The following is a 26,463-nucleotide window of genomic DNA, read 5'->3' on the forward strand; positions in this document are numbered from 1 at the left end:
TAAGGAGATGGAAACTCTAGTGAAAGGGGATTCTTTCTTTTGTATTCACTTCATTTTAAGTTTTTTGGATAATATTTTGTTAATAACATTATATATAAATTCAGGTGTACAAGATCATAGTTTGACATCTGTGTACTCCATTGTGTATTCCCCACCCAGAGTCTAGTTTCCTTCCATTACCATAGATTTGACCCCCTTCACCCACTTCAGCCCCCTTACTTTTCCCCTCTAATAACTGCCCTTCTGTTGTTTGGATCTGCATTTGTTTTTGTTTATTGGTTTGTTACTTTTGTTTTTCATATCACAGATGGGTGAAAGCAAACAGTTTTTGTCCTTTTTCACCTCATTTACTTAGCATAATACTCTTAAGATCCATCCATGTTGTTGCAAATGGCAATATTTTATGGCTATATGTACCACCACTTCTTTCTTCGGTCATTGATCACTAGACACGTATAGGTTGTTTCCACATCTTGGCTATATTGTAAGTAATGCTGCAGTGAATATAGGGGTACATATATCTTTATGAATAAGTGTTTTTATGTTTTGGGGGTAAATACTAGCAGAGGAATTACTGGATGATAGTTCTATTATTAATTTTTGAGAAGACTTTATACTGTTTTTCATAGTGGCTGCTCTAATATACATTTTCCTAAGGGGAATCATATACTTGAATACTTAAGAATTATATTCTTGAACATATAATTCAGTACACATTTATTTACACTCTCTTTTGATCCTACAATGTAGGGAGTGATGTGGTGCTACCAACTGTAGGGTAATAAAACAAGTCCCATGGAACAAGGTGACAGATTGCATCAGGGCCTCTTAGCTCTGGGTTCATGTCTTGCCTCTAAAAGACATCCCAGGTTCAGTCACAGCTATGTTGTTGTACTTGAGAATTTGCAACATTCTTTTACTTAAGTCAAGTAAGAATGTCTCAAGCTGCAAGTAACGAAATCCAAAACAAGAAAAGTTTTGGCTCACACTCCTAGAGTCCAGAGGACCGTGAGTTTTTGGGTTGCGTGAATCCAGGTACCCAGACCCTGTTTCTCTGCACTTTCCTGACTGCCAGCCAGCCATCCTCCATGTGTTGGCTTTATCCTCAGCGTGGTAGCGAGTTCTGGGTCTCGTATCTACACATTAACATCCAGAAGAAGAGAGGGTCTTAAGAGTCCTCAGCAAACATCTTGTGTTCCCTTAGAGGGAGCTAAATCACAAGCCAGTCCTACACCTGTCTTTGGCAGGGAAAGGTAAGATTATTCTCAGGTAGAGCCAGCCTGCTCCTGGAGCTGCCCTGGACTCAGCTTCCTGGAAGCACATGGGTGTGAGTGTTTGGGTGGGTGGGGGGGTTGAGTCTGGAATCTAATCTAGGGTCCCTCAGAACTGGGATAGTGGAGAATGGTTGGGTAGGCAGCCACTGACAATAACACCCATTACATACAATATTTCCATTGCTTTTCAACAATCACAGGGGAAACTGAGGCAGGTTTCGTCATTTTGCAGATGAGAACAGAAGGCTTGGATGGTCCTAACTTTCCTTCTTAGTTCACAATTCCCTTAGTGTCTCAGTAATTTTTCATGGTGCCCCTAGGTCAAAAGAAATATCTACCATCCTATTTATAATTAAATCCCAACAACTTATATACTTATGTCCTGACACGTAATTAGCTTTTTGAAAAATGTAATACACATAAATGGAAAGAAGTCATATTTTAATATTTATTTCCTTCTTAATCCCAATTACTGGCGGGTCATATGCCCCTGTATTACACTACATAGCTGTACATGTGTTGGATTTAGCGTGGACACTGGTGCTCTCATTTTCTGTAGTGTGGTCTTAGGTTGAAAGTGTGAACTACCTCACAAGTAGGTCATGTGGTGTCTAAGAGATACTGAGTTTCTTTCATTTTACTAAAATCTTTCAAATATCCTGAGACACCCTTGTGAATTCATTGCAGTGCCCCAGGGAGTCTTGATACACAGTTCGGGAAACAGCATTTCCAGTGATTTGCCCAGGTCACTCACTACTCCTAGTAAGAGGCAGGGCCAGAATTGAAACTTGAATTTTCTTACTCCTGACTCCAGCTCTTGCTCCTGAACCATGTTTAGGGCCCTTCCTATAAGATCATGCTTCCCCCGGCACTCAGCCTTTTCATTTGAATCCAGGTCCAGCAAGGAAAATAAGACCCACTTCCGGGTCTTTAAAACGGAGGAAATCTGATACAGAGACTGGGGAGAAAAGAGCTGAGAAGCCGAAAGGACGTGAGGCACCCAGATAGGAGCAACGCTGGGAAGCCAGGGCCACCCCTGCGTTGCAGGGACAGAGGGAAAGGTAGCTGCCAGAACCCAGAAACTAAGCTTCCCGAGTGGAAACTGGACCTGAGGGGACAAGCAGCTCCTTTTCGAGACTCCTCAGGAAGGACAAAGGGCGAGCGGGGTGGGATTTCTTCCCTTCTCCCGCCCCGAACAGTCAGAGAGCAATGGAACCTGGGAAATGTAGTTTCTTACAATGCAGAGTGTGGGGGTGGGGGAGGGTGAGGACATGCATCTGAGCGAAGAGGCTGCTGGCTGGCATATACTTAGTAATTCCGTTAGCCATTATTTATTGAGGGCCTACTACAGGTGCCAACTGTGCTAGCTGCTGGGGGTACCATAAGGAACAAAACGGTCCTGATGCCTATTCTTAAGGGGATCGGAGACTGATTCACATAGGAGAACGAGAACAAGCACAGAACCATCTAATCATAAAGTGTGTTCAGTGTGATGAAGGAGTATCCCAGTGCTGGGACAGCTCATGATTTAGAGGACAGGTGCAACCCTCTCCTGTTCTAAATCTAGTTAATTGACCTTTCAGGTGTGTGTGTAGAAAACTTGTGTTCAGGAGAAAACGGAATATATGTAGAAAAAGTTTTTAAAAGATATCAACCGATTAATATTTTGACTTAACACCTGCCTATAGGGCTTTCCTGTCTCAAAGCTGTGTGTGTGAGTGTGTGTAAATAGAGTGTGTGTGCTAGGGAGAGAGCCAGACAGAGAGGGAAAGAGCATGGTGCAAAGGAAGATTCCTTAAGGGACCAGGGGGCTGGCAGCAGCTAATCCCAGCAGGCTTTCTAGGCCCCGCCTCCCTGCCCTCTCATCATAACTTGTGATCTTGGAGGCATGAAAGAATTGGAGCCCTTCCCCCAGCCTAACCATCTCTCTTGACTGCTCAGCCAGGCCCGAGTCAAATCCGGCTCTCACACCAGAGGGGCCCCGCAGGAGGTGGTGGGCTTGCGGGCAGGTTCCTCACCCAGTGTCCATGGGCGGCAACAGCGGACAGCCTGGCACCCACACTTATATGTCCCTAGCTGAGGATGGTCCCTTTGGTTCTGTGGGGCCGCCCAGAAGACCCACGGGCAGGCTCATCATGCACAGCATGGCCATGTTCGGTCGGGAGTTCTGCTATGCGGTGGAAGCGGCCTACGTGACCCCTGTCCTGCTCAGCGTGGGCCTGCCCAGGGGCCTGTACAGCGTGGTGTGGCTCCTCAGCCCCGTCCTGGGCTTCCTGCTGCAGCCCGTGGTGGGACTGGCCAGTGACTACTGCCGGGCTGGCTGGGGCCGGCGCAGACCCTACATCCTTACCCTGGGCGTCATGATGCTACTGGGCATGGCTCTGTACCTCAACGGAGACACCGTTATATCAGGTCAGTGCACTGCGTGGGGGTGAGGGGGGCAGCTGTGAAAAGGGGCCGGCCATGCAGCTCAACAGGAGTGACTCAAATCTCTTTAGGTGACACTTAAAAGTTGGTTAGAACTATTTAATTCTCCTAGGTTACAATTAACTTTCAACTTTGAATGACCCACATTCTGTGAGTTGGGGAGCCTTAATTTTAGAAACATCAGGATGCATTTTAGTTTATTTTTTGTGTGTGAAGAATTTAAAATAGGATTAAATTTGTATCTATGTTATTAAATATTTTCACATAGTTTTTCATTGCAGTGTTTTTGAACCCCTTCCACCTTACTTAGTACTTTGTCAAATTAGCCGGCAATAATATTTACAGGAAATTGCTTGTGTGTCCAAATAAAGGTTAATTCTGCCCGGAGCTTTATGTGGAGCCTCTTAGTGGGTGCAGAACACCCGTCTGTCAGCTCACGGGGACATGTGACACTGTAGGTTCTGGACAGAAGCAAACCTGATAGTGAGCACTTTTTCTCGCCATGAATCAATAATTTGTGGTAGTGGATAAAAAGTTGCAGTGAAAACAGGATCTTAAACATAAAAAAAGCGCACAGTTTTAGGCCTTTCACTCTCAAGTTAGCTAGTATGATAAGGAGGCAGGATAATTAGGTGTCATTTACATATATTTACAATGGCATACATTCATAAAGGTAGGATATTTCTGGAAGAATCACAAAAAGCTTGATAAGAATGTTGCCTCCAGGGAGGGGTGCTAGAGGCCTGGAGATGAGAAGTGGAAGAGAGGCTTATTTTTCATACTATAATTTTTAGAAACGTGCATATATTACGTATTATTCTTTAAAAAGTTAACCGAAAGCAAGGGGAAATAGTTAAGATTGGGTGGATGAATTGTGGCATATCTATAGAATGATTCATGTTTAGCTGTTAAAAATTGTGAAATTGCTCTTCATTAATTGAAATGCAAAGATAGGAAGAGATTTGGTTATAAATGAGCACAAAGACCTGCTCCCATTAGAGCTTCTCAGAGTGTGGTCTTCTGACCTGATGCATCGTGGGGCTCTTGAGATGACAATTCCCAGGCCCTACCTCAGGCCTCCTGAGAAATCATGGAAGAATCACGGGAAATGGAGCCCAACAATTCATTTTAACAAGCCATGCAAGTGGTGGCTAAGCGTACTAAGGTTTGCGAAGCACTGCAGTAAGGCATGGATGTGCACCTTTCTCCAGATGTGTGTAAGTGCATAAAGGGAGTGAAGCATTTCCTCCAGCTTTTCTATGTCGTTGGAATGGTTTACAATAAGCACATTATCATTTTTAAAACCACTTTAAAGAGGAATGATTCACCACCATAAAAGTCACCGTTTAAAAGTGTGCAATGCAGGATTTTTAGTGTATCTGTTAGGCTGTGCAACCATCTAATCCCACAACATTTCCATCATCCCCAAAGGAAAGCCTGTAACCATTAGAAGCAGTCACTCCCCATTCTCTCCTCTCCACCAGGACAAGGAACCACTCCATTAACTTTCTGTCTCTATACATTTGCCTTTGCTGGACTTTTATTTACAGAATTTTTAAAACCTAAAAGAAATAATGAAGTCTTTATTTGGAAAAACAAAACAAAATGAAAGCAAAGACTAATTCGATGACAGGAAGTTTTGGTGGGAATAAAAATGTGAATCATTTCCAACCAAGATTTAGGTAACCTGACGTTGATTTCCCTTTTAGTGTTGATTGCTGACCCAAAGAAGAAGCTGGTTTGGGCCATAACCATCACCATGATAGGTGTGGTGCTCTTTGATTTTGCTGCTGACTTCATTGATGGGCCCATCAAAGCCTACTTATTTGATGTCTGCTCTCATCAGGACAAAGAGAAGGGCCTCCACTACCATGCCCTCTTCACAGGTAGGGAATATTCCAGAAAGTCTCTTCTTCAGCTGCCGATGAGGGAGGCAGTTCTGCGGAAGCCGTCCAGTTTCTGTGCACATGCATTTTTTCTAATGAATGGATCAGTTGATGGAATGCTCCCATCACGCGGGCTCTGTCTCCCAGTGTAGTTCTCTAAACAAAGTCAGCTTGTGACCAGGCTGCGGAGTCTTGCAAAGGAAGTTTGCCCAGGAGCGTTCTAAAGAACCGTTGTAGAGACATTTACATCCGAAATGAAAAGAGGCCTTGTGCACTCTGTGTGTTTTACTTTCTGGTTTCTTTTCTTCAGATCAGTAATGTAGCATCAGCCTTACTTCAGAGCCTGTTAAAAATGAGGTTTCCTGGGCCCCTAGTCTAGTTCTTTTGATCCAGTGGATTTGTGGTGGGAGCCTAGACATTTGCATTTTTAATAAGCACCCCAGGTGATTCTGTGGCAAGTATCCCAAGGACCACATTTAAAAACAAAAACAGAAACAAACCAAGCAGATAAAACCCCTTTAGAGATTTCTAGTTACATAAAGAGTTGGCATTTCCTTGGCCTCCTGCTTTGAAAGCGGCTATGCCAGGACAATGGAGCTGTTCCCTTGGGCTGCTGCTGGCCTCCTCTGACTGCTATTGGGTCACTTAGTTAGAGCTATGCTGCTAATGGCCAACAGGCGTTCATAGAGCACCTGTTAGGACTCTCCTTGGGCTGCGGGGTTATAAATGAGGCTATAGCGCCATCATGGCCCATGAGGATTTTTCTAGCTAGTTGGGAGAGGAGACTCTATCAGTCTACCTTATATGACTGTCTTCATAGCCCTACCAATCTATTTATTTTATATTTGGACATATTCGGTGGCCTCTCATGACTAGGTATGTCCCATGAGAAGCAGGTTCTCAAGTTTTGTGGTTTATGTCTGAGTAGCCAAGTGCAGGGCCTACACATAGAAGCCATTGGGTCAGTATTTGTTTGAGCAAATGTTTCAGTGCTGACACAGTGCAGTTCCTCTTCGTTTGAGGGGAGATGAGCAGGAGTCCATCCCTGTCTGTCATGGGCCCCTAACCATGGAGCTTCAAACTGCATTCTCCTCATTTAAGTCCCATAATTCCTTCTGCTGAAATTAACTACAACAAAGTCATGAGAGACTTTTTGGCTTTTGAACATGACACATTGAGAGTTCTTTTGTTCTAAAGTACCTAGGGCAACGTGGCTACCACTTGCCAGGGTCAGTCTTGGCCAAACAATCTCTGCTTTGCTGCTTGTGATAATTAGAAGATTGAACTTCTATGTTTTGGAAACTTTTCCAAGGCTAACACATGATAGTGTTGCTATGAGTTTGAGAAAATATTTAGAGGTTTTCTGTGGATATTAGCATAAGGTATGGTATCAACCAGTTAGCTCAGTCAGTTAAGAACATTGTCCTGCCACGACAAGGTTGTAGGTTCTATCCCCGTTCAGGGCGCACACAGGAAGCAACCAAAGAATGCATGACTGAGTGGAACAACAAATTAATGCTTCCCTCCCCCACCCCTCTCTCTTCTTTCCTCTCTCTGTCTCTAAAAAAATAAAAATTAAGCCCTGTCCGGATAGCTCCATTGGTTGGAGCATCATCCCGAGCTTGGAGGTTGCAGGGTACATACAGTAGCAGCTCAGTGTTCCTGTCTCTCTGTCTCAAATAACAAAACAAAACAAAACAAAACAGAAACACAACATTCATATGGTCCATGTGCACATTAAAGTTTAAGAAGCACTGCCCTAGCCTGACCTGTGGTGGCACAGTGGATAAAGCGTCAACCTGGAAACGCTGAGGTTGCCGGTTCAAAAAAAAAACAACCCTGGGCTTGCCTGGTCAAGGCACATATGGGAGTTGATGCTTCCTGCTCCTCCCCCCCTCCTCTCTCTATAATGAATAAATAAAATCTTAAAAAAAAAAAAAAAAGAAAAAAAAAAAGAAGCACTGCCCTAGAATGATATTTTAAAAATCAGGCACTTAACAAGTTTTATTTTTTGCAGATTTAAGATACATGTTTCATCCCCAATACTTGTTGCATGCCACACCAGGTCACTGGTAAGCCCGGGTCTCCATCCTTGGAGAGATCCAAGATTCTATCACTGGGCCTAGAAGGATAAGTCCTTTCATCCACCTCGAGGTGAACTGTGGCCCTCAGTGCAGCACAGACAGTCCCCGACTTTCAATGGCCTGACTTAAGAGTTTTTGACTTGACGCTGATGTGAAAGCACTTTTATCCAGTAGAAGCTGTACTTCAGATTTTGATTTTGATCTTTTCCTGGGCTAATGATATGTAGTAGATACTCTTCTGTGATGCTGCGCAGCGGCAGGAGCCCCAGCTCCCAGGCAGCTACCAGATCAGCAGGGTAAACAACCAATGCTCTACAGGGTGTTCACTGTGTTCGGTGATTTTGCCCAACTGTAGGCTAATGGGATTTTTCCCAAATGTAGGCTAATATGAGTATTCTGAGCATGTTTAAGGTAAACTAGGCTAAAGTGTGATCAATGTCATGTCAGCTTACTGTATTTTCAATTTATAATGGTTTATTGGGACATAACCCCATTGTTAGTCAAGGGGCATCTTTAGCATTCTCTTTTGTTTCTGGGTGAGGCTTTGAAGTTCGGGTTTCTATAGGAAGGAAGTCAGCTGATCACTGAATTTTGGTTCTGGTTCTGCCACTACATGTGCTAGTGCTTTCTGGTTATTATCACGTTAACCCTCACGGACTCGTATGGGCAGGCATCACCAACCCCGTTTCTCCAAGGAGGAGTGCCCGTAGTCACGTGATAGAAAGCACACAGGTGGGGGTGGAAACCAGGCATAATTCCAAGCCCCTTCATTTCATGCTGTCTCTCTAACCACTGTGGCCAGTGGCTTTAGACCTACTTCAGCTTTCTGAGCTCCACACATCCTTCTGCCTCCACATGCCTTTGGATTCACTGATGTATTGAACTCATATTAACATCATTGTTAATTAAGAGGCATCCTAAAATTATTAAACAATATCATCTCACTGCCATCAGCTAAGGACCAAAAATAAACTCTTCAGAACTCCTCTATACACTTTAGGCACCCAGTTCACTAATCTAAGTTATTATTTATTACAGGTTTTTGAAAGTAGTTGTTTACTTATCGTTTCTCTCACTTGGAATTGCCTTCTGAGGAGGAGGGAATGGGGAACTGTGTCTTACTTATGTTTCTGTCCCCAGACACTAGTGAAGTCCTTTACATATATTTAGTGCTCAATAAATTTTTATTAAAGTACACTCAACTGGTAGACATAAAACTGGACTAGGGCCTGACCAGGCGGTGGTGCAGAGGATAGAGTGTCGGCCTGGGATGCAGAGGACCCAGGTTCGAAACCCCAACATCGCCAGTTTGAGCGTGGGCTCATCTGGGTTGAGCACAGGCCTCACCAGCTTTAGTGCAGGGTCGCTGGCTTGAGTGTGGGATTATAGATGTGACCCCATGGTCGCTGGCTTGAGCCCAAAGTCACTAGCATGAGCAAGGGGTCACTTGCTCTGCTGTAGTCCCCCGTCAAGACACATATGAGAAAGCAATCAAGGAACAACTAAAGTGTCACAGCAAAGAATTGATGCTTCTCAACTCTCTCCCTTCCTGTTTGTCTGTACCTATCTCTCCTTCTCTTTGTTTCTCTGTTACAAAAAACAAACAAACAAAAATACCGAAAAAACTGGACTAGGGAATCCTGTAATTATAGAACTCAATTGATTTAATATAAATCAATCATTATATTTCTATCTATATGTTTATTTTCATTAACAAATCACCATTCCATCAAACTGGATGATTTATTTTACATGTCAGTTCTTTCAAGTGGGAAGGTGTCTTCTGTTCTGTTTTCTCTGTTCAGAGGAACAATAAATCTGAAGGAAGGATGCATAAATGGTAGAAGAATTAAGTGACAATATGATTAAGCAACCATTGATCTGGTTACAAATGAGGAATAGCTTGAAAAAAGAAACGTTTAAGTTTTTTATAGGGTTAATTAAGGTCAAGGGTTCTCAACTGGGAGTTATTTTGCCCCACAGAGGACATCAGGCAATGTCTGGAGATATTTTTGGTTGTCGTAACCGGTGGGGAGGAGTTGAGAGGTTGTTACTGGCAACTCGTGGGGAGAAGCAGAAGATGCTGCTATACATCCCACAGTTCTGGGGTCAGCCCTGTGTGGCCGAATGATCCAGCCCAAAATGTCAGTAGTGCCAACACCTAGAAACCCTGACTTAGATAAGCCTTTGCATAGTGCTTTGCTCTTAATATGTTCTTGGTTGACTGCCTGGCTTATCACATGGCCACTGACACCCTGGGCATCCCCACGGCTGTATAAAGAGAGTCCTTGTCTAAGAATGATCCAGAGGTGCCACAAGTCCCAGGACTGCCCTCTGAATCAGCAACAGATGGTGGCGCCTCGAGGGCCTCCCCTCCCTCTCAGACCCCAGACTCAGGCCATCCACTACAGGTACTTCCTGTGCCATTTGTCTGTTTATGTATGCCCGTAGCTATAACTAGACCATATATGCCCGTTGGCAGAGAACGTGTGTTTTTTACTTTAGTGCACACCACTGACTACAATTTCCCATAATTCTACCTTAAATACATTTTAGTACCAGGGCATGATAATAATATTTTATTTTGTAATTCAGTGAATCTGTAAATATCTTCTATAGTAAATTGCAACTAACCAGAATGTGAAGTGACCAGACTCTCCATTCTTCCACCAGTCTGGATTAATTAAGATTCATGGTACTTGTCATTTAGATTTGTGTTCTTGTGGTCAGAATGTATGTAAATTTAGGTATTTAGAGTTAGAGACAGAGAGTGTCTTAAGTTCTCCTTTCTTCCTTGATTCCCTGGTTTGTAAGGATGTGTCATTATTGCAGAAATAAAATGAAGACTTCATTCACGCAAGAAAAACAAAAAGAATCTGATTTGTCCAGGTGGATATATATATATATATTTTGTGTTTTTCTGAAGCTGGAAACGGAGAGACAGTCAGACAGACTCCCGCATGCGCCCGACCGGGATCCACCCAGCACGCCCACCAGGGGCGATGCTCTGCCCACCAGGGGGCGATGCTCTGCCCTTCCGGGGCGTCACTCTGCCGAGACCAGAGCCACTCTAGCGCCTCGGGCAGAGGCCAAGGAGCCATCCCCAACGCCCGGGCCATCTTTGCTCCAATGGAGCCTTGGCTGCGGGAGGGGAAGAGAGAGACAGAGAGGAAGGAGGGGGTGGGGGTGGAGAAGCAAATGGGCGCTTCTCCTATGTGCCCTGGCCTGGAATCGAACCCGGGTCCCCTGCACGCCAGGCCGATGCTCTACCGCTGAGCCAACCGGCCAGGGCCGATATTTGTGTTTGGTAAGGCAGCATGCGAGGTTAACATTTAATGGTATCTGACTTAAGTAGAAGGTTTCACATCCCTGTCCTGACTTCCGGGACCCCTCTGGCCCCGTGACGTGCTCCTCCTTCACCACAGCGTCCTTGGGAGCCACCAGTCTGCCACCAGGAGAAGCATCAAGGAACACTTACTGTTCTGGTGCTGCGTAGTATAAAGTCTCATTAAAAAAGTAAAATAAGATAAAAATAAATTCTTGTCCATACCAAGAGCACTTGCATTTTAAAACAGGAACAGAAAAGAATGAGTCACTAATAACAGGACTTCCAACATTACTATATTTCCCCATGTATAAGATGAACCTTAATTTTGGGGCCTGAAATTTGTTTTGTTTTGTGGGTTGTTTTTTTTTTTTTGAGGAAAGGAGAATTTATTCTTTTTCTTTTTTTTGTTATCTTTTAAATTTCATTAATTGTGTTTACATAGATTCTAGGGTCACCCCGAATGCATCCCCTCTCCCCCTATTCCCCTCAACATCTCTCTTGCCCCCCTCCGGACAGCACCCTCCCCACTTCCCTTCAGGTTTATCCCATCCTATCATCCCCTTTCCCTCTGTCCTGTTTTCCTCTGGTCCCTTTGATCCCTCCTCTGTCTCAATTCTGTTCCTCAGTTCTCATTATTCCTTGAATTCCAAAAAAAAAATGTATTACATAAAGTTATTGAACTCAAGTTTTATTGATCATAAAATTCATACAACTCCTCATCACTGTCGAACTCCCATCCATTAGGTTGTCCTCATCTGTGTCTGATGATGAATCACTGTCTTCATATATTGCCTCACCCTCAGTTCCATCTATGGCATTTGAAATCTATAACCACTGTATAAGACATATCCAGTTTTTAGACCCCAGATTTTTTGAAAAAGGGTGCATCTTATACATGGGGAAATATGGTAGACTGATAGGTAATAATAGGGTTTTTAAAAATTCATGTTTAAATTTTAGTTCTTAGGATTCTGATTGCTATCAACTGGGACCAAGAACCTCTAGCTTCTGATAGAGGAAAGAAGACAGATTCCAAGGCTGTTTGATCTTCGCAACCGTGCATCGCCTTAGATACCTTATTAATAGATATATGATAATACAAATAATTATTTTTATTGGTGTCAGAAATTGGTTTTCTTTGGGGCTCTTTAAGGTCAGGTATTTTAGTTTTTAAGCAGTATAGACAGTATAGTTTGGAAAGGCCACAAGAATTCCTTTGGTTTGTTTGCTTTCTTTTCTTTCTTTTTGTTGGATGTGTTGGGGTGACATTGGTTAACAAAATTATACAGGTTCCAGTAGCAACAAGTATTCTGACAGTGGCTGCATTTACCAGCCCGCCCCCATGCCTGGCACCGTTTTCTAGTTATGACTGTATACTCATAGTTTTATCATCCCCATAGTATGCGTGAAGAAGTCCAAGGTCACAGCAAGTACATGCTAGAGCCAAGTTCTGAATCTACCTGTCCTGGCTGCATGTGTTTTATTAGCCCCTCTCTCTTACCTCGCCAGTCACAACCAGGCACCACTGCTGTATTCCCGCTGAAGGGCAGGGCCCGGGCACAGTGGACAGGGAAGATGGTTTGCTAACTATGCTAATATAGCTTTTCCTTGCTTTCCAGGTTTTGGTGGTGCCCTGGGTTACCTTTTGGGTGCCATCGACTGGGCCCACCTGAAACTGGGAAGAATGCTGGGCACAGAATTCCAGGTCATGTTCTTTTTCTCCGCCCTGGTCCTCATCCTGTGTGTTACTATTCACCTGTGCAGTATCCCCGAAGCCCCACTCAGAGATGCCACAAAGGCCAATCTCCCACAGCAAGCCCCCCAGGCCCCTCCCTTGTCATCGGACAGAACACATGAGTATGGGTCTATTGAAAAAGTTAAAAATGGTTATGTAAACCCGGAACTGGCCATGCGGGGAGGAAAAAAACAAAATCCCACCGAACAGGTAAAGATGCAAATTCTTTTTTTTTTTTTTTTTTACTTGGGAATACATTCTTATTCTTGTCCTTCTAAGGTTGTTTTTCTTTTTTTAATTATTCTTTGTCTTTTTTTGTTGTTTGTTTATTTGATGTTAGGAGTTTTATGAAGTATAATTGACTTCTCAAATCCCCAGTTGCTATTATCCTTTAGAATTGAAACTTTACACCTCAGAGAAAGTGTGTACATTGTCCTCTGGTTTGCCTGTCTCTTCCTCTTTTCAAAACGTCTAACCAGGAAAAATGAAGCCACGTGCAAAATGTTAGACCATAAGAGAAGCCTGGGCTATCCTCAGGCCAAAGAGATATCTTCAGTTCTTAGATGAGGATCATACATTTGTTTCTGCAAATGACAGTAGCCCTGGGTCGGTAACTGGGCTGAGCATGTTGAATTTGTATTTCATAAGTTGATTAGATATTCCTTTTAGTCCATTTCTAGTGAACTGCTCACTGAATTAATTAGCTTAAAATTTTAAAGCAAATTTTATTAAGTGCCAGAAATGGAACCAGGTTAAGAGAAAATAGTCAAAAAGAAGAGACTAGATAGAGCAATGCTGACCAATAGAGTAGCTACTAGTCCCATGGGTCTAGTAATTATAAATTAAAATTTTAAATTAAAATTCATTAAAATGAAACTTTGGTTCTTTGATTGCATTAGCTGCATTTTAACTGCTCCACAGCCCCATGGGGCTAGTAGCTACTGTGTAGGCACTGCAGAGACAGATCTAGTAGCTACTGTGTAGGCACTGCAGAGATAGATCTAGTAGCTACTGTGTAGGCACTGCAGAGACAGATCTAGTAGCTACTGTGTAGGCACTGCAGAGACAGATCTAGTAGCTACTGTGTAGGCACTGCAGAGACAGATCTAGTAGCTACTGTGTAGGCACTGCAGAGACAGATCTAGTAGCTACTGTGTAGGCACTGCAGAGATAGATCTAGTAGCTACTGCAGAGGCACTGCAGAGATAGATCTAGTAGCTACTGTGTAGGCACTGCAGAGATAGATCTAGTAGCTACTGCAGAGGCACTGCAGAGATAGATCTAGTAGCTACTGTGTAGGCACTGCAGAGATAGATCTAGTAGCTACTGCAGAGGCACTGCAGAGACAGATCTAGTAGCTACTGTGTAGGCACTGCAGAGATAGATCTAGTAGCTACTGCAGAGGCACTGCAGAGATAGATCTAGTAGCTACTGTGTAGGCACTGCAGAGATAGATCTAGTAGCTACTGCAGAGGCACTGCAGAGATAGATCATTTCCATCATTGTAGCAAGTTCTGTGTCCTCCTTCAAGCTGAGTTTGAATAGCAACATGGGGGGGGGGGGCAGAGAACAAGGATTCCCTTACTGGTAAGAGGTTGTGGGAGACTTGATTTTAAATTTTGGCTCTTCTAGCTGGCTCACCTGTGTTCCTCATTCAGAAAATAACTATCAGGCACTTGCTGTAGGTAGCTTAATGATTAAGAGCATAGGTATTAAAATCCTGCTTCTTCCACCTCTGTGATGTATAACATTGGGCATCTACATTTCTGTAGAATGAGAAAGAAATTTATGTACCTGTTAGGGTTTTGTGCAGCTTATATGAAATTACCCATGCATAGTTACTTAGAATGGTTCTACGTAACTTTGTAAAATGCTAAATATACAGTACGTGCTATTATAAGCCTGGTAGAATGCTGAGTGCTCTAAGCACAAATAGGAAACAGACTTAATCTGTACTCTAACAGAAGTTTTACACAAGTTTAGTGTATCTCATGTCCTCTGTGAGCTCCACTTCTCTTGCTGGGGCAAGAGCTTTGGAACAATCAAGTTAGGATTTCAATTTGGGCTCCTGCATGAGTTAGTTTATAGGAGACCCACATTACGTTAAACAGGAAGTAAGTTAATTTCTCTCTCTTATAAAGGTACAGATGGATGGATTGGAGCTGGACCCTTCTGTTTTGTTGCTTGCATTTTGAACATGGAACTTTCATCTTGAGGTCCAAGATGGCTTCTCCAGTTATCATTATTATGTCTGCATTCTGCCAGCAGGAAGGAAGAAAGGGCAGAACATGATCCTTTCCTTTTAAGGACCCAACTAAAAAGCTGCAAACATCACTTCCGCATACCTACTGTTGACCAGAATTTAGTCACATGAACACACTGAGCTGCAAGTAAATGGAGACAATAGCATGATTTGCAAGCCCTACACCTGGCTGAAACTTTCATTACTCCTAAGAAAGGCAGAACAGGCATTGGGCCAACTGTTAGTCTCAGAAAACTCACTAGCACCTAATCCTGGTGACTGTATAAGCTTGGTGAATGAACCTAGCTAAGCTCTCTGGTCGGGGCTCATGGGGGAGTCTGTCTCTGCCTCCCCTCCTCTCACTAAATAAAAAAAAAAAGAAAGAAAAAAGAAAGAAAGTAAAGAAAAAATAATGTCACAGTTTAAAGAACAAAACAAGGTAGGGTTTTACTAAGGAAAGGAGCTATTACCCTGATAGATTATAACTGTCTCTCTGCACCATTTATTGTGACTCAGCAGAGGCTGTTGAGAGGAGCAAATGGAACCGATAAATGGGAGCCTTTTGAAAAGCATAAAACCCTCCACACTAGTAAGAAAATAAAGGCATCAAATACAATTCACTTTCTCGTACATGCCACATACACAACACCGTAGGCTCTGATTGGTTTTATTTGGTTTAAAGAACAAAATTAAAACAAACAAACAAGCAGAGTAATATATCCTACACTCAAAGCCAGCATCCGACCCTTCTATTCCAAATGTGCATCTCGGGAGCCTCCCCCGAGCAGTGAAGGTCTACAGCATGTCAGGGCCAGGGCCCTGGCCACCATTGTTTGTTAAGGTCATTACTTCCCAGAATGAGGGGGGATGTGCTGTTTGAGAACTGGGATTGTTTTTGTATAATGATGAAAGGCCAGAATTGTTTCAGATCCCATAAAATCCACCTGTAACTCCGCCCTGCCATTACTACTCGCTTCAGTATCTCACTAGTCCCCGTTTGAGGACACTCTTGTGAAGGTCCTTTCCCCATTGAGGCTCTGTGCCTTTTTCACTTACAAATCTGTCACCACCCACTCTCCAGTGGACAAAGGCACACACTACATGCAGAACTCCAGCTCCTGGGGCTCAGAACCACTGAAAGGCAGAACAGGCATTGGGCCAACTGTTAGTCTCAGAAAACTCACTAGCACCTAATCCTAGTGACTGTATAAGCTTGGTGAATGAACCTAGCTAAGCTCTCTGGTCGGGGCTCATGGGGGAGTCTGTCTCTGCCTCCCCTCCTCTCACTAAATAAAAAAAAAAAAAAGAAAAAAGAAAGAAAGTAAAGAAAAAATAGGGAACTGATGAGTCAGAGAGATGCCAGCTGAATTTTCCTTCTGACTTAAAATACTGAAAAGAGCTTTGCACATTTACATTCCTGTCTTTTGCAGAAATATTAGGCACAGTTTGAAAACCTCATGTTTATTTTTGGAAGAAAGGAAAAATTAGGGTTACAATGAAAGCAGGCTGAAAATCATATATAAGGCAGAAGCACAAATTACTATTTGGAATGAAGCTGATTACCTGCTGGCCAGATTCACTTTTTAAAATTTTGCATTTTGGAAAGAAGCGAAAGAAAGCGAAAATAAATCACGTAGTCTGTGGTATGAATTGGGCTGTTGTTCCTCAGTCTGTATCTTTTCTGCTGCTTCCTGTGGGAAGTTAGTAATTCGGCATTGAGCTTCTTTTGTGCACACCATTTATTTTGACAGGTACCATAGTTCACATTTGGAAAGCAGTTATTTTTCTTAACTCTAAGGAAATACCTATTCTTTTAAATACTGATTAAATATAAGGAAATCCATTCAGTCGTGGTCAATAGATTAAATACTATAAAATTGACTAATTAAAAAATCAATTTATCCAACAAACCTACCATGAGTAAATACAATTTCCTGCAACAAGGAACTAAACAACGTTTTCATGTAAGGTTAAGAGGTACAAACAGCCCTGGCCAGTTGGCTCAGTGGTAGAGCGTCGGCCTGGCGTGCAGAAGTCCCGGGTTCGATTCCTGGCCAGGGCACACAGGAGAAGCACCCATTTGCTTCTCCACCCCTCCCCCTCTCTTTCCTCTCTGTCTCTCTCTTCCCCTCCCGCAGCGAGGCTCCATTGGAGCAAAGATGGCCCAGGCGCTGGGGATGGCTCCTTGGCCTCTGCCCCAGGCGCTAGAGTGGCTCTGGTCATGGCAGGGCGACGCCCTGGAGGGGCAGAGCGTCGCCCCCTGGTGGGCGTGCCAGGTGGATCCCGGTCGGGCGCATGCGGGAGTCTGTCTGACTGTCTCTCCCCGTTTCCAGCTTCAGAAAAAAAAAAAAAAAAAGAGGTATAAACACAATATGCTGTTATAATTAAAACAGAAAATCTCATGAGACCATCTTATAAATAAACTAGCCAATATGCAATTTCATAACATCAAGATTTAGAATAAATAAAAATCTGACAGGAAAGACTCATGCCCCTAGCATGGTTGATGTTTATAGTCTTAGCGTCTTCAGGGCAACTGACTGCCCTGTATTCCTGAGGTTTCTTTCTTCTCTTATATGTCAAGATGTTACAGGCTATTTTATTCTTGGTATTTCAAAATAGCTGTGTCAATAGTTCAAAATTCTTTTATTCTCTCAAGGCTCCTGATATTAGAAAATTGGAGCCTCTGGTTTTTACACAATCTTAGTCTAAATTAAATCCTTTTGGGCATGTGTATTCATGTGTGTGTGTCCATGTGTTTATTTGTTCTACAGTGTTCTCACCTCTGATTCAACATAGGGTTCATTTATATGTGTTGGCTGATGGCAGGATCCATGGGAATAAACCTGGCTGAGAGCAGGGAACCAGCTGGCTCTCTGTGTTGGTTTTTTATTGCTACCTAACAAATTACCACAAATTTAGCAGTTTAAAACCATAATTTATTATCTCACAGTTCTGTAGGTTAGAAATCTGGGTGGGCTCAACTGGGTTCTCTGCTCAGGGCCTCACAGGGCTGAAATGAAGGTGTCAGTGGAGCTGTATTTCCATCCTGGAGGAGGAATAGGCTCAGCTGGGGAGGAATAGGCTTCTAAGCCCATTCAGGTAGAACCTAATTCCTTACGACTGAAGTCCCTGTTTTCTTGCTGACTGTTGGCTAGGAGTCCCTCTTTTCCCTTAGAGATCATGCTCATATTCTTTCCACTTGGCTACCTTTACCTTCAAAACTAGCAATTTTTGTGCTTTGAAATGCTCTGACTTCCCCTTCTGCTCCCAGCTGGAAAACATTCTCTGCTTTCTTAAAGGGGTCATGTGATTTGGTTAGAGTTGCCCAGATAATATCTCTTTTGATGGACTCAAAGTCAACTGATTAGTAACCTTAATTTATATTTGCAAGATCCCTTTGCCATGTAACAATATGTAATCATGAGGCAATACCACAAGTTGGAAATCACAGCCCTCTGTAAATTTAGTCTACCACATTTTCATAGTCAAGAAATCTAAGAATTATAATAATCTGTGAGCTCTGTCCTCATGTAGTGGTTCTGTCATTCAAAGGTAGATGTCTCTTGCATTTTAGCCCAAAGCAAAATAAATCCAATATCCATTCCTATTCCCTTTCCCCTCAGGTCCCCAAAGCCCCATTCTGGGCCTGAAACTGCTAAGCATCTACACATACTTAACATTACACCTCCTAGAGACCACTCTCTGGAAACTTTAGCGCTACGCCCAGAAAGTGGGACCCTGTGTGATGGTCGACATGATATGTAACATGGCTGAGTGCTCTGGCTCCCACCGCTGCCCGTGTGTCTTCACTGAAGGTCACACCTGTTTCATGTTTATTCCAGACTCAAGGGACAATGACCATGAGGTCACTGCTGAGGGCCCTGATGAGTATGCCTCCCCACTACCGCTGTCTTTGCATCAGCCACCTCATGGGATGGACTGCCTTCCTAGCCAACATGCTGTTTTTCACAGACTTCATGGGTCAGGTAATGAGCATGTCTGTGCACACACTCATTGACTCGCATGTTAACCTTTCAGTCAGCGCCTGTGGAGCTTGTTCTGGGCTAACCTCTAGGACGGGCACTTAAGAGTGTCAGAAAGAGGATCTTTAAGGAGCTGGCTTCCAGACAGGTTCCAGAGGCAAGTTACTATGCCCTAGTCAACTGGAGGATACTATGAAACCATTACTTGATCAAATGCAACAAACAGGGAAAATCAATGTGAGCTGTAGCAGTCATGGCAGGCTTCATAAAGGGGGTACTATGATTGGGGCCTTGAAGAGTGAGTTGGAGTTGGAAAAATAGAAGAGAGGGAGAAAATGGTGCATGTAGGAATAGGAAAGGCACTTGTGGAGATGAGTCAGAAGCCTATTGGCTGCACCAGAAATGGATGGCAGGGTAGCCTAAGTTGGGAGGGGCCAGATGTTAGGTGAAGCAGAGGTGTTAATGATGCAGAGAGATGTTGTTTAGACTGGATGCAGTAGCATTAGGACTTCCTAAAGGTCCTTGAGCAGAGGTGTGAAAGGATGAGACGGGTGACATGGTCAAGGGAGGATAGGATCGATCTGTGCCTAGGATAGGATCGATGTAGCTCCCCAGGGATGGAGAAACATAGCATCTAAGAAGGGGTCCCTACCATCCTGCATCTATATCTCAATAGCCCCAAATCTCTCTTTCAGATTGTGTACCATGGGAATCCCTACAGTCCACACAACTCCACAGAGTTTCATATCTATGAAAGAGGCGTCGAGGTTGGATGTTGGGGCTTGTGCATCAATGCTATATCTTCCTCCCTCTATTCTTGTAAGTTTCCTCCTTCTAAGAGTATCTTCTAAAACAGTTTTTCAACCACCAGTCTGCAGAACAATCTGCCAGAAATTGTGTGCCACCTTGAAAGAGTCAACCACCTTGATGTTGTGTGAAGATTACAGACCCAACGGTTTTAGTCAAATTTGCTTATGCTCAGGGTAATTTCTGCCTTAGTGGTCCCCAAAATAATTCTCCTATTTTCACCGGTCTCCAAGTGTAAAAAAGTTCAAAACCACTGGTCCAAAGTGCTCTGGTCTAGCAGAATGTTGGATTTTATATTTCTGTATTTACTTTTTTATATTTTGCTTTTTAAAATACCAGATTCTTGATAAATACATGGGGATGATGTGTCCCGTTACAGTGAGGAATAGCAACACCGAGTACTGAAATATAGCCAATTGTTCATATATACACTACTATTCATAGCTTCTGCTTAAATCCATCATTTACCTCCAGTCCTCACTAGGGGCACAGTGAGGATATGACCAGCACAGGGTAAGTTAGCTTGGCCCTTAGACTTATTAATTCTTCTTCATGAATAAAGTGCCAAACAGACTCAGAGTCTTTGTTCTGAAGTTGCTCATGATTCCAGATACCTCCTTCTCCTTGGTTGCCTTCTCCTTGGCTGGGCTATCCTCTTTGATTAAGATCATTCCTCTAATGAATAGTGACCATATCTTTTAGGTATTGAGATACCTTAGATTATATTTTCTGCATAAATATAATCATAAGCAAACAGTGATAGACTTAGCTTTTTTCTTTTTTTTATTGAGAGGAGGGGAGATAGAGAGATAGAATCCCACATGCACCCTGACCGGGATCTACCCGGGATCCCCTGTCTGGGGTTGATGCTCAAATCAACTGAGCCATTTTTAGCATCTGAGGCTGACACCTAGACAAGTAGAGCTACTGTCTATCTGTGGGAGGAGAAGAGAGAGAAAAGGGGGAGAGAAGCAGATGATCGCCTCTCATGTGTGTCCTGACCAAGGATCGAACCCGCATAATCTGCACATGCCAGGCCGACGTTCTATCCACTGAGCAAATTGGCCAGGGCCAATAGACTTAGCTTTATACTGCTTTCATTCCCGGCCTTTACAACAGCCTCCAGGGATGGTCTGAATCTAACAGAGGAAGCAATGTCACACACTTGTCATTTTCAGAGATCTGTCTTCCATGGATGGCTTGCTACCATGTTTAGTTTCATAATTGCTTCCATGTAATCCAGTTTCTTGTCTGTGCACTATAAGCCCGATATTTATTTGGAGGGATTTGGAAAATCTCGCTCCTGAACAGGCACATTCCCAGTATCGATCATTTATCCCGAGGTCACGTGTTCCGTTTCAGTGGGGCAGGGGAAGGATAGGGAATGTACAGATTAAAAACATCTGATTGAAAAAAGAAGATAAAAGCTTTTAGGGATTTTTCCCTTCCATAGTGAAAGACAATGTAAAACATTTTAAAGCAGAGTTTTCAATTTTTAAAAATGAACTCGCCTGACCAGGCAGTGGCGCAGTGGATAGAGCGTCAGACTGGGATGCAGAGGACCCGGGCTCGAGACCCCGAGGTTGCCAGCTTGAGTGCGGGCTCATCTGGTTTGAGGAAAAGCTCACCAGCTTGGACCCAAGGTCGCTGGCTCCAGCAAGGGGTTACTAAGTCTGCTGAAGGCCCGCGGTCAAGGCACATATGAGAAAGCAATCAATGAACAACTAAGGCGTTGCAACAAAAAACTGATGATTGATGCTTGTCATCTTTCTGCATTCCTGTCTGTCTGTCCCTATTTATCCCTCTCTCTGACTCTCTCTCTGTCTCTGTAAAAAAAAAAAAAAGAACTCTGCTTTAGTACTTTTCTGAGCAAGCCAGGGTTAGCTGCTGGGTGGGGTCCCAAGTTCAGAGTCGGCCATGTCCAGCCAGCCAGAGGAGTTTGTTCCAACAGTGATGGCAGCCACCACCGTAACTGGTGTCTCCTATGTGTTTGGCCAGGGCTGGCAGGTTGGGGAGTGTCTGCAGATCATGCACGCCTCTTCCTTCCTCCTCCAGTGTGCAGACGGTGGTCAGGGGTGGGCGTGGTGGGGAGGCTCAGAAACTGAATGACTTGGATTGTTCTGTGAAATCTGGTTGTTTAAATTTCTTCCAACCTGATTTTGGGCCGTGGGGCCACGAGAGACCTGGGTTGTTGTTTAGGTCCTGTTGGGCTAGACCCAGGTGAGCGAGAACGACTCCCACTTTCTTCCACGTCCTGCACCCCAGGGTCCGGAGCCAAGGCCGCTTTGCCCCACCTCTTTTGCCCTGTTCCTATTCAGCTGTCTGCTAAATGATGCCCGGGCCTTACCTGTGGGGAAGGTCAGCCTAACAAGCAGTTTCTAGCTCTCTGTGCAAGAGGTTTAACACTGGTTTCAAAAGCCAGCTTTTTCAAGCACAGATAGGAAGGTTCTTTATTTCCGGACTTGGTATCAGAAGAAAGGCTTTTTTTTTTTAAAAAAGAAGTGAACTTGAAAAGAAGGGCTTGTCTGAAATTCTTAGTGTCGTGAGGCCTTGCCAGCCATAATTTCTCCCTCTTGTCTTCCCACAGACTTCCAGAAAGCTCTGGTCGCCTACATTGGATTGAAGGGTCTGTACTTCATGGGGTATTTGCTGTTCGGCCTGGGCACAGGATTTATCGGGCTCTTCCCGAATATCTACTCCACCCTGGGGCTCTGCGCCTCCTTTGGCGTGATGTCCAGCACCCTGTACACTGTGCCCTATAACCTCATTGCCGAGTACCACCGCGAGGAGCAGGAGGAACAGGTGCGTCGTGTGCTCTGCACGGGGTGACGCCTGACTCACCTGCGGGCTGGGGGAGTTGGTGGGAAAGTGTAGGGCAGAGCTGGGGAATGGGTGTTCTTGAAACAGCAGCACTAAACACCTAGCCAGATGCAGCAAGGTCTGGCCAAGCCACGGCCACCCACCCGGCCCACGCCCACCTCCCCTTTACCTGGGAGCCCTGTGCACCTGGGAGCAGGGGTGCAGGTATTTTTACCCCCTCATCTGTCTGATTAGGAAAGGGGCTTTCGGTCATGCTGAGAAATCAGCCCACAAAAACAGAGACAAGGAAAGGGGAGCCCAGGGTTTCTGACAACTGCCCCACCTGTCCAGTGCACCTGTGGCATTTCTGGTGCCCAACCACCGCAGAGGTGCCTGGAAGGATTTCTGAGGGAAGTCCAGGTGTCGGTACGTCTGACCCTGTGGACATGGAGGAAAGCTGGTTGCAGGTGGTTACCCCACCAGCTGCCTTGAGGGAGGCCTCTCCTATCTCCACCTGGAGCTCAGGCCAGAGGGCAAGGCCCTAAATGGCTCTAAAAGAACTCCAGGGTACAGATTTCCACTCGAAGATTATCATCACATGTCCTTATCAAAATCTGCAACTTTCCCCCCATGAAAGTAGGCTTACAGTTGTTTAACTGGAGCAGTGATATAAAAGCTGGAGAAATAATTTGGACTTGATTCCATCACAGCCTGAAATGCGAATCACGTCCATGTGGCCACAGTGCTGTCCGTCTTTTCCATTATGTGACCTGGCAAACACCACAGCAGGGCGGTTTCACTAAGAGTTAAAACCTTTTGAACCACAGTGGTAGCTGTCCTCATCCCCTGGCAAACGTTGTCACCAGTGTTCCAATGCATGCGTGCGTTTTGCTGTTAAAGAGACGGCTATAATACAGAACTGTCCCTCCGAGGAGAGAGTTAGGTGGTACTAGGGCAGAAACACATAGGCTTTGTACTCAGAGAAACCTGGATCAAATCCTGCCTCCCCCACTTGTCAGCTGTGTAGCCCTGGGGATAGTTGTTGATTGATTAAATATTAAAGTCTGTTCACGAAGGTGCTGTATCCACATGGTTCAGTGATCACAGTGATATAGAGAAGGGTGCATTGAGACTGGCTCCCACCACTCCCTCCTCTACTCCGACTTCCGCTGACCCTTACATTTAACCACTCTTAGGTTTTTGTTTATATTTCCTGCATATTTTAATGAAAATTAAGCAATAGGAATCTGTTTTCTTATTTTTCCTCTATAGTCAAAGGATAATGTGCATTTTTTGGGCACAATTTTTTTTTCTTAATAGTATAGGAATTATCATTCAAATTCTCAGTCTCAGTTTTCTAATCAATCAAATGGGTATTATATACTATACTTACCTTATAGAGTTGTTAGAAAATTAAATAAAATATCTATAGTATAGGTAACCTGCCTAGCATACTGCCCAACTAGAACCTGCAAAGACTAGATTGTATTTATTGACTTGAGATAATTTTATATACATTAACCATTTAGCTGTCGTAGATGCTAACACTGGAATTTGTGAGTTTCTGGCAGCTAGGAAAGGCAGCTTAGGGAAAAGGTGGAGATTCTTGGTGACCTTAAATCAGGCTGGCAAATATGGCCAGCCACCTACTTTTGTACAGCCACTGAGCAAAGAATTTTTTAACATTTTTAAATGATTAAAAAAAATTAATAGAATGCTAATATTCTGTGACAGATGAAAATTGCATGAAATTCAAATACCAATGTCCATAAAGTTATATTGAAAAGCCAACTTTTTATGTATTTATTGTAGCTGCTTTTATGTACAGTGTGTCCATAAAGTCATGGTGCATTTTTGACCGGTCACAGGAAAGCAACAAAAGATGATAGAAATGTGAAATCTGCACCAAATAAAAGGAAAACCCTCCCAGTTTCTGTAGGATGATGTGGCAGCATGTACGCATGCGCAGATGATGACATAACACTGTGTATACAGCAGAGCAGCCCACGGCCATGCCAGTCGAGATGTGGACAGTACAGAGGAAAGTTCAGTGGCTTGCTAAATTCAAATCCATGACCAAAGTGCAACGTGAATATCAGCGTGTTTATAACGAAGTGCCACCACATAGGAATAACATTACTTGGTGGGATAAGCAGTTGAAGGAAACTGGCAGTTTGGTGGAGAAACCCCGTTCTGGTAGGCCATCAGTCAGTGACGAGTCTGTAGAGGCTATACGGGATAGCTACCTAAGGAGCCCTAAAAAATCTCTGCATGAGCCCACATCGAACTGCACTGAATAGGTATGAAACTGGGAGAGTTTTCCTTTTATTTGGTGCAGATTTCATATTTCTATAGTCTTTTGTTGCTTTCCTGTGACCGGTCAAGAATGCACCATGACTTTACGGACACACTGTATTGTTGCTGGCAGAGGGTTGAATAGTCGCAACCAAGACCCCGTGACCCACAAAGTCAGAAGTATTTACAACCCACTTGCTCCCTAAAGAATGTTCTGTGCAGATCAAACCCTGTTCCTGTGTTTCTCTTGCAGAAGCGGCAGGCCCAAGCAGGGGGCCCGGAGAGCAGCGGGCGAGGCCAGGGCCTGGACTGCGCCACCCTCACCTGCATGGTACAGCTGGCTCAGATCCTGGTTGGAGGTGGCCTGGGCCTTCTGGTTGTCATGGCCGGGAGCGTCGTTGTTGTGGTGATGACGGCCTCTTTGGTAGCACTGATTGGCTGTTGCTTTGTGGCTATATTTGTTAGATATGTGGATTAGCTCAATAAAGAGACATTGGCCCTCACCTCCGACACAACATCGTGGAGCACATGGCAGAAAATCAACCTTCCCTTCAGCTCTGCGCTTTTTGGGTCGGCCCGGTGTCTACTCGGTAGTATGACTTTGGCTGCAGTCATCTGCCCGCCCCTCACTTTCACCCCGCCCTCTGCAAGACAGCCCGTATTTCAGGCATCATTTGTCTCAGAAGACACTGGGCTATCCCTCCATTTAGTGGGGAATACGGGCAAGTGCAGGTGACAGCAGCGACATGCACCTTTCTCACTATGTCTCCGGGTAGGGGTCAGGAAAGGCAGGATGTCTTCCATGGCACAGTTCAGGTCTTGATGAACCTGAGCATATTTCATTCATATTAAACCACTCCCAATTAATTCACATGAATTTATGATATCCTTGAGTCTGCTTGAGCATCTTGTGCCAAAGGATTTACCACTTTATAACAGCTCATTTCATGGACACGGTGAAAATATTTCTCTCTAACCTGCACCTTTGCTCCATCCTCTGGAATCCACACGAAAGCCTTTCAAAAACAGCCTTCTGCCTCCAACAGTTTTTTTCTCCAAGTGAAGCAGTTTTTCTCTAGCCACCCCCCCCCCCCGGCTTCTCATGTGACCAGGTTTTCAGCAGCCTTAAGAGGTGGCGTAGTTGAGTAGACAGACCTTGGGCTTTCGAGCTGGACTGGTTTTGAATCCTGGCTTTGCTGCTCACCAGCAAACTGCTGAATGTCCCCAACACACACTTGTTCATCTGTTCACTAGGGTGATAATTCCTACCTTGGTGAGCTGTGACCATTAATAATGTATAACACATATAAGATGCTTACCACTTTTCAAATGTCCCACCTCTGTGAACACAGCAGTCTTGGAAGTGGTTGCTGGTGCTGATCTCCAGTTTGCAGGTGCAGAAACTGAGGCAGAGAGGCATTATGTAATTCATCTGAAGCTACACGACTGGTAAGTGGCTGAGCTGGGCTTTGAACCAGGCACTGAGTTTCTGCTGTGTCCTGTAGAGCAGCGCTTAGCAGGGAGGCTGGCGGGTGGTCTGCGCCCCATGAATGATAGCTCCCCGTCGCTGTTAGTAAGGCTCACCATCCTGTTTCCCCTG

The 26,463-nt window shown here is 44.2% G+C and overlaps 1 protein-coding gene across 2 annotated transcripts; it reads left to right on the plus strand.

The window, feature by feature from the left end:
- Positions 1-3,197: 3,197 nt before the first annotated feature.
- SLC45A2 (solute carrier family 45 member 2) lies at positions 3,198-25,366 on the plus strand. Of its 2 annotated transcripts, XM_066360781.1 has the most exons (7): positions 3,198-3,686; positions 5,411-5,587; positions 12,619-12,944; positions 18,822-18,965; positions 19,658-19,781; positions 22,357-22,571; positions 25,117-25,366. In XM_066360781.1, the coding sequence occupies exons 1-7, from the start codon at positions 3,302-3,304 to the stop codon at positions 25,339-25,341; spliced, it is 1,596 nt and encodes a 531-aa protein (XP_066216878.1). In that variant the 5' UTR covers positions 3,198-3,301; the 3' UTR covers positions 25,342-25,366. The 2 variants fall into 2 exon arrangements, 1 of the variants encoding a protein (XP_066216878.1); XR_010748230.1 differs by lacking the exons at positions 12,619-12,944; positions 25,117-25,366 and having other exon boundaries at positions 22,357-22,464.
- Positions 25,367-26,463: the final 1,097 nt, after the last annotated feature.

The sequence above is a fragment of the Saccopteryx leptura genome, chromosome 1 (genome assembly GCF_036850995.1).
Source record: "Saccopteryx leptura isolate mSacLep1 chromosome 1, mSacLep1_pri_phased_curated, whole genome shotgun sequence".
Classification (NCBI taxonomy): Eukaryota; Metazoa; Chordata; class Mammalia; order Chiroptera; family Emballonuridae; genus Saccopteryx; species Saccopteryx leptura.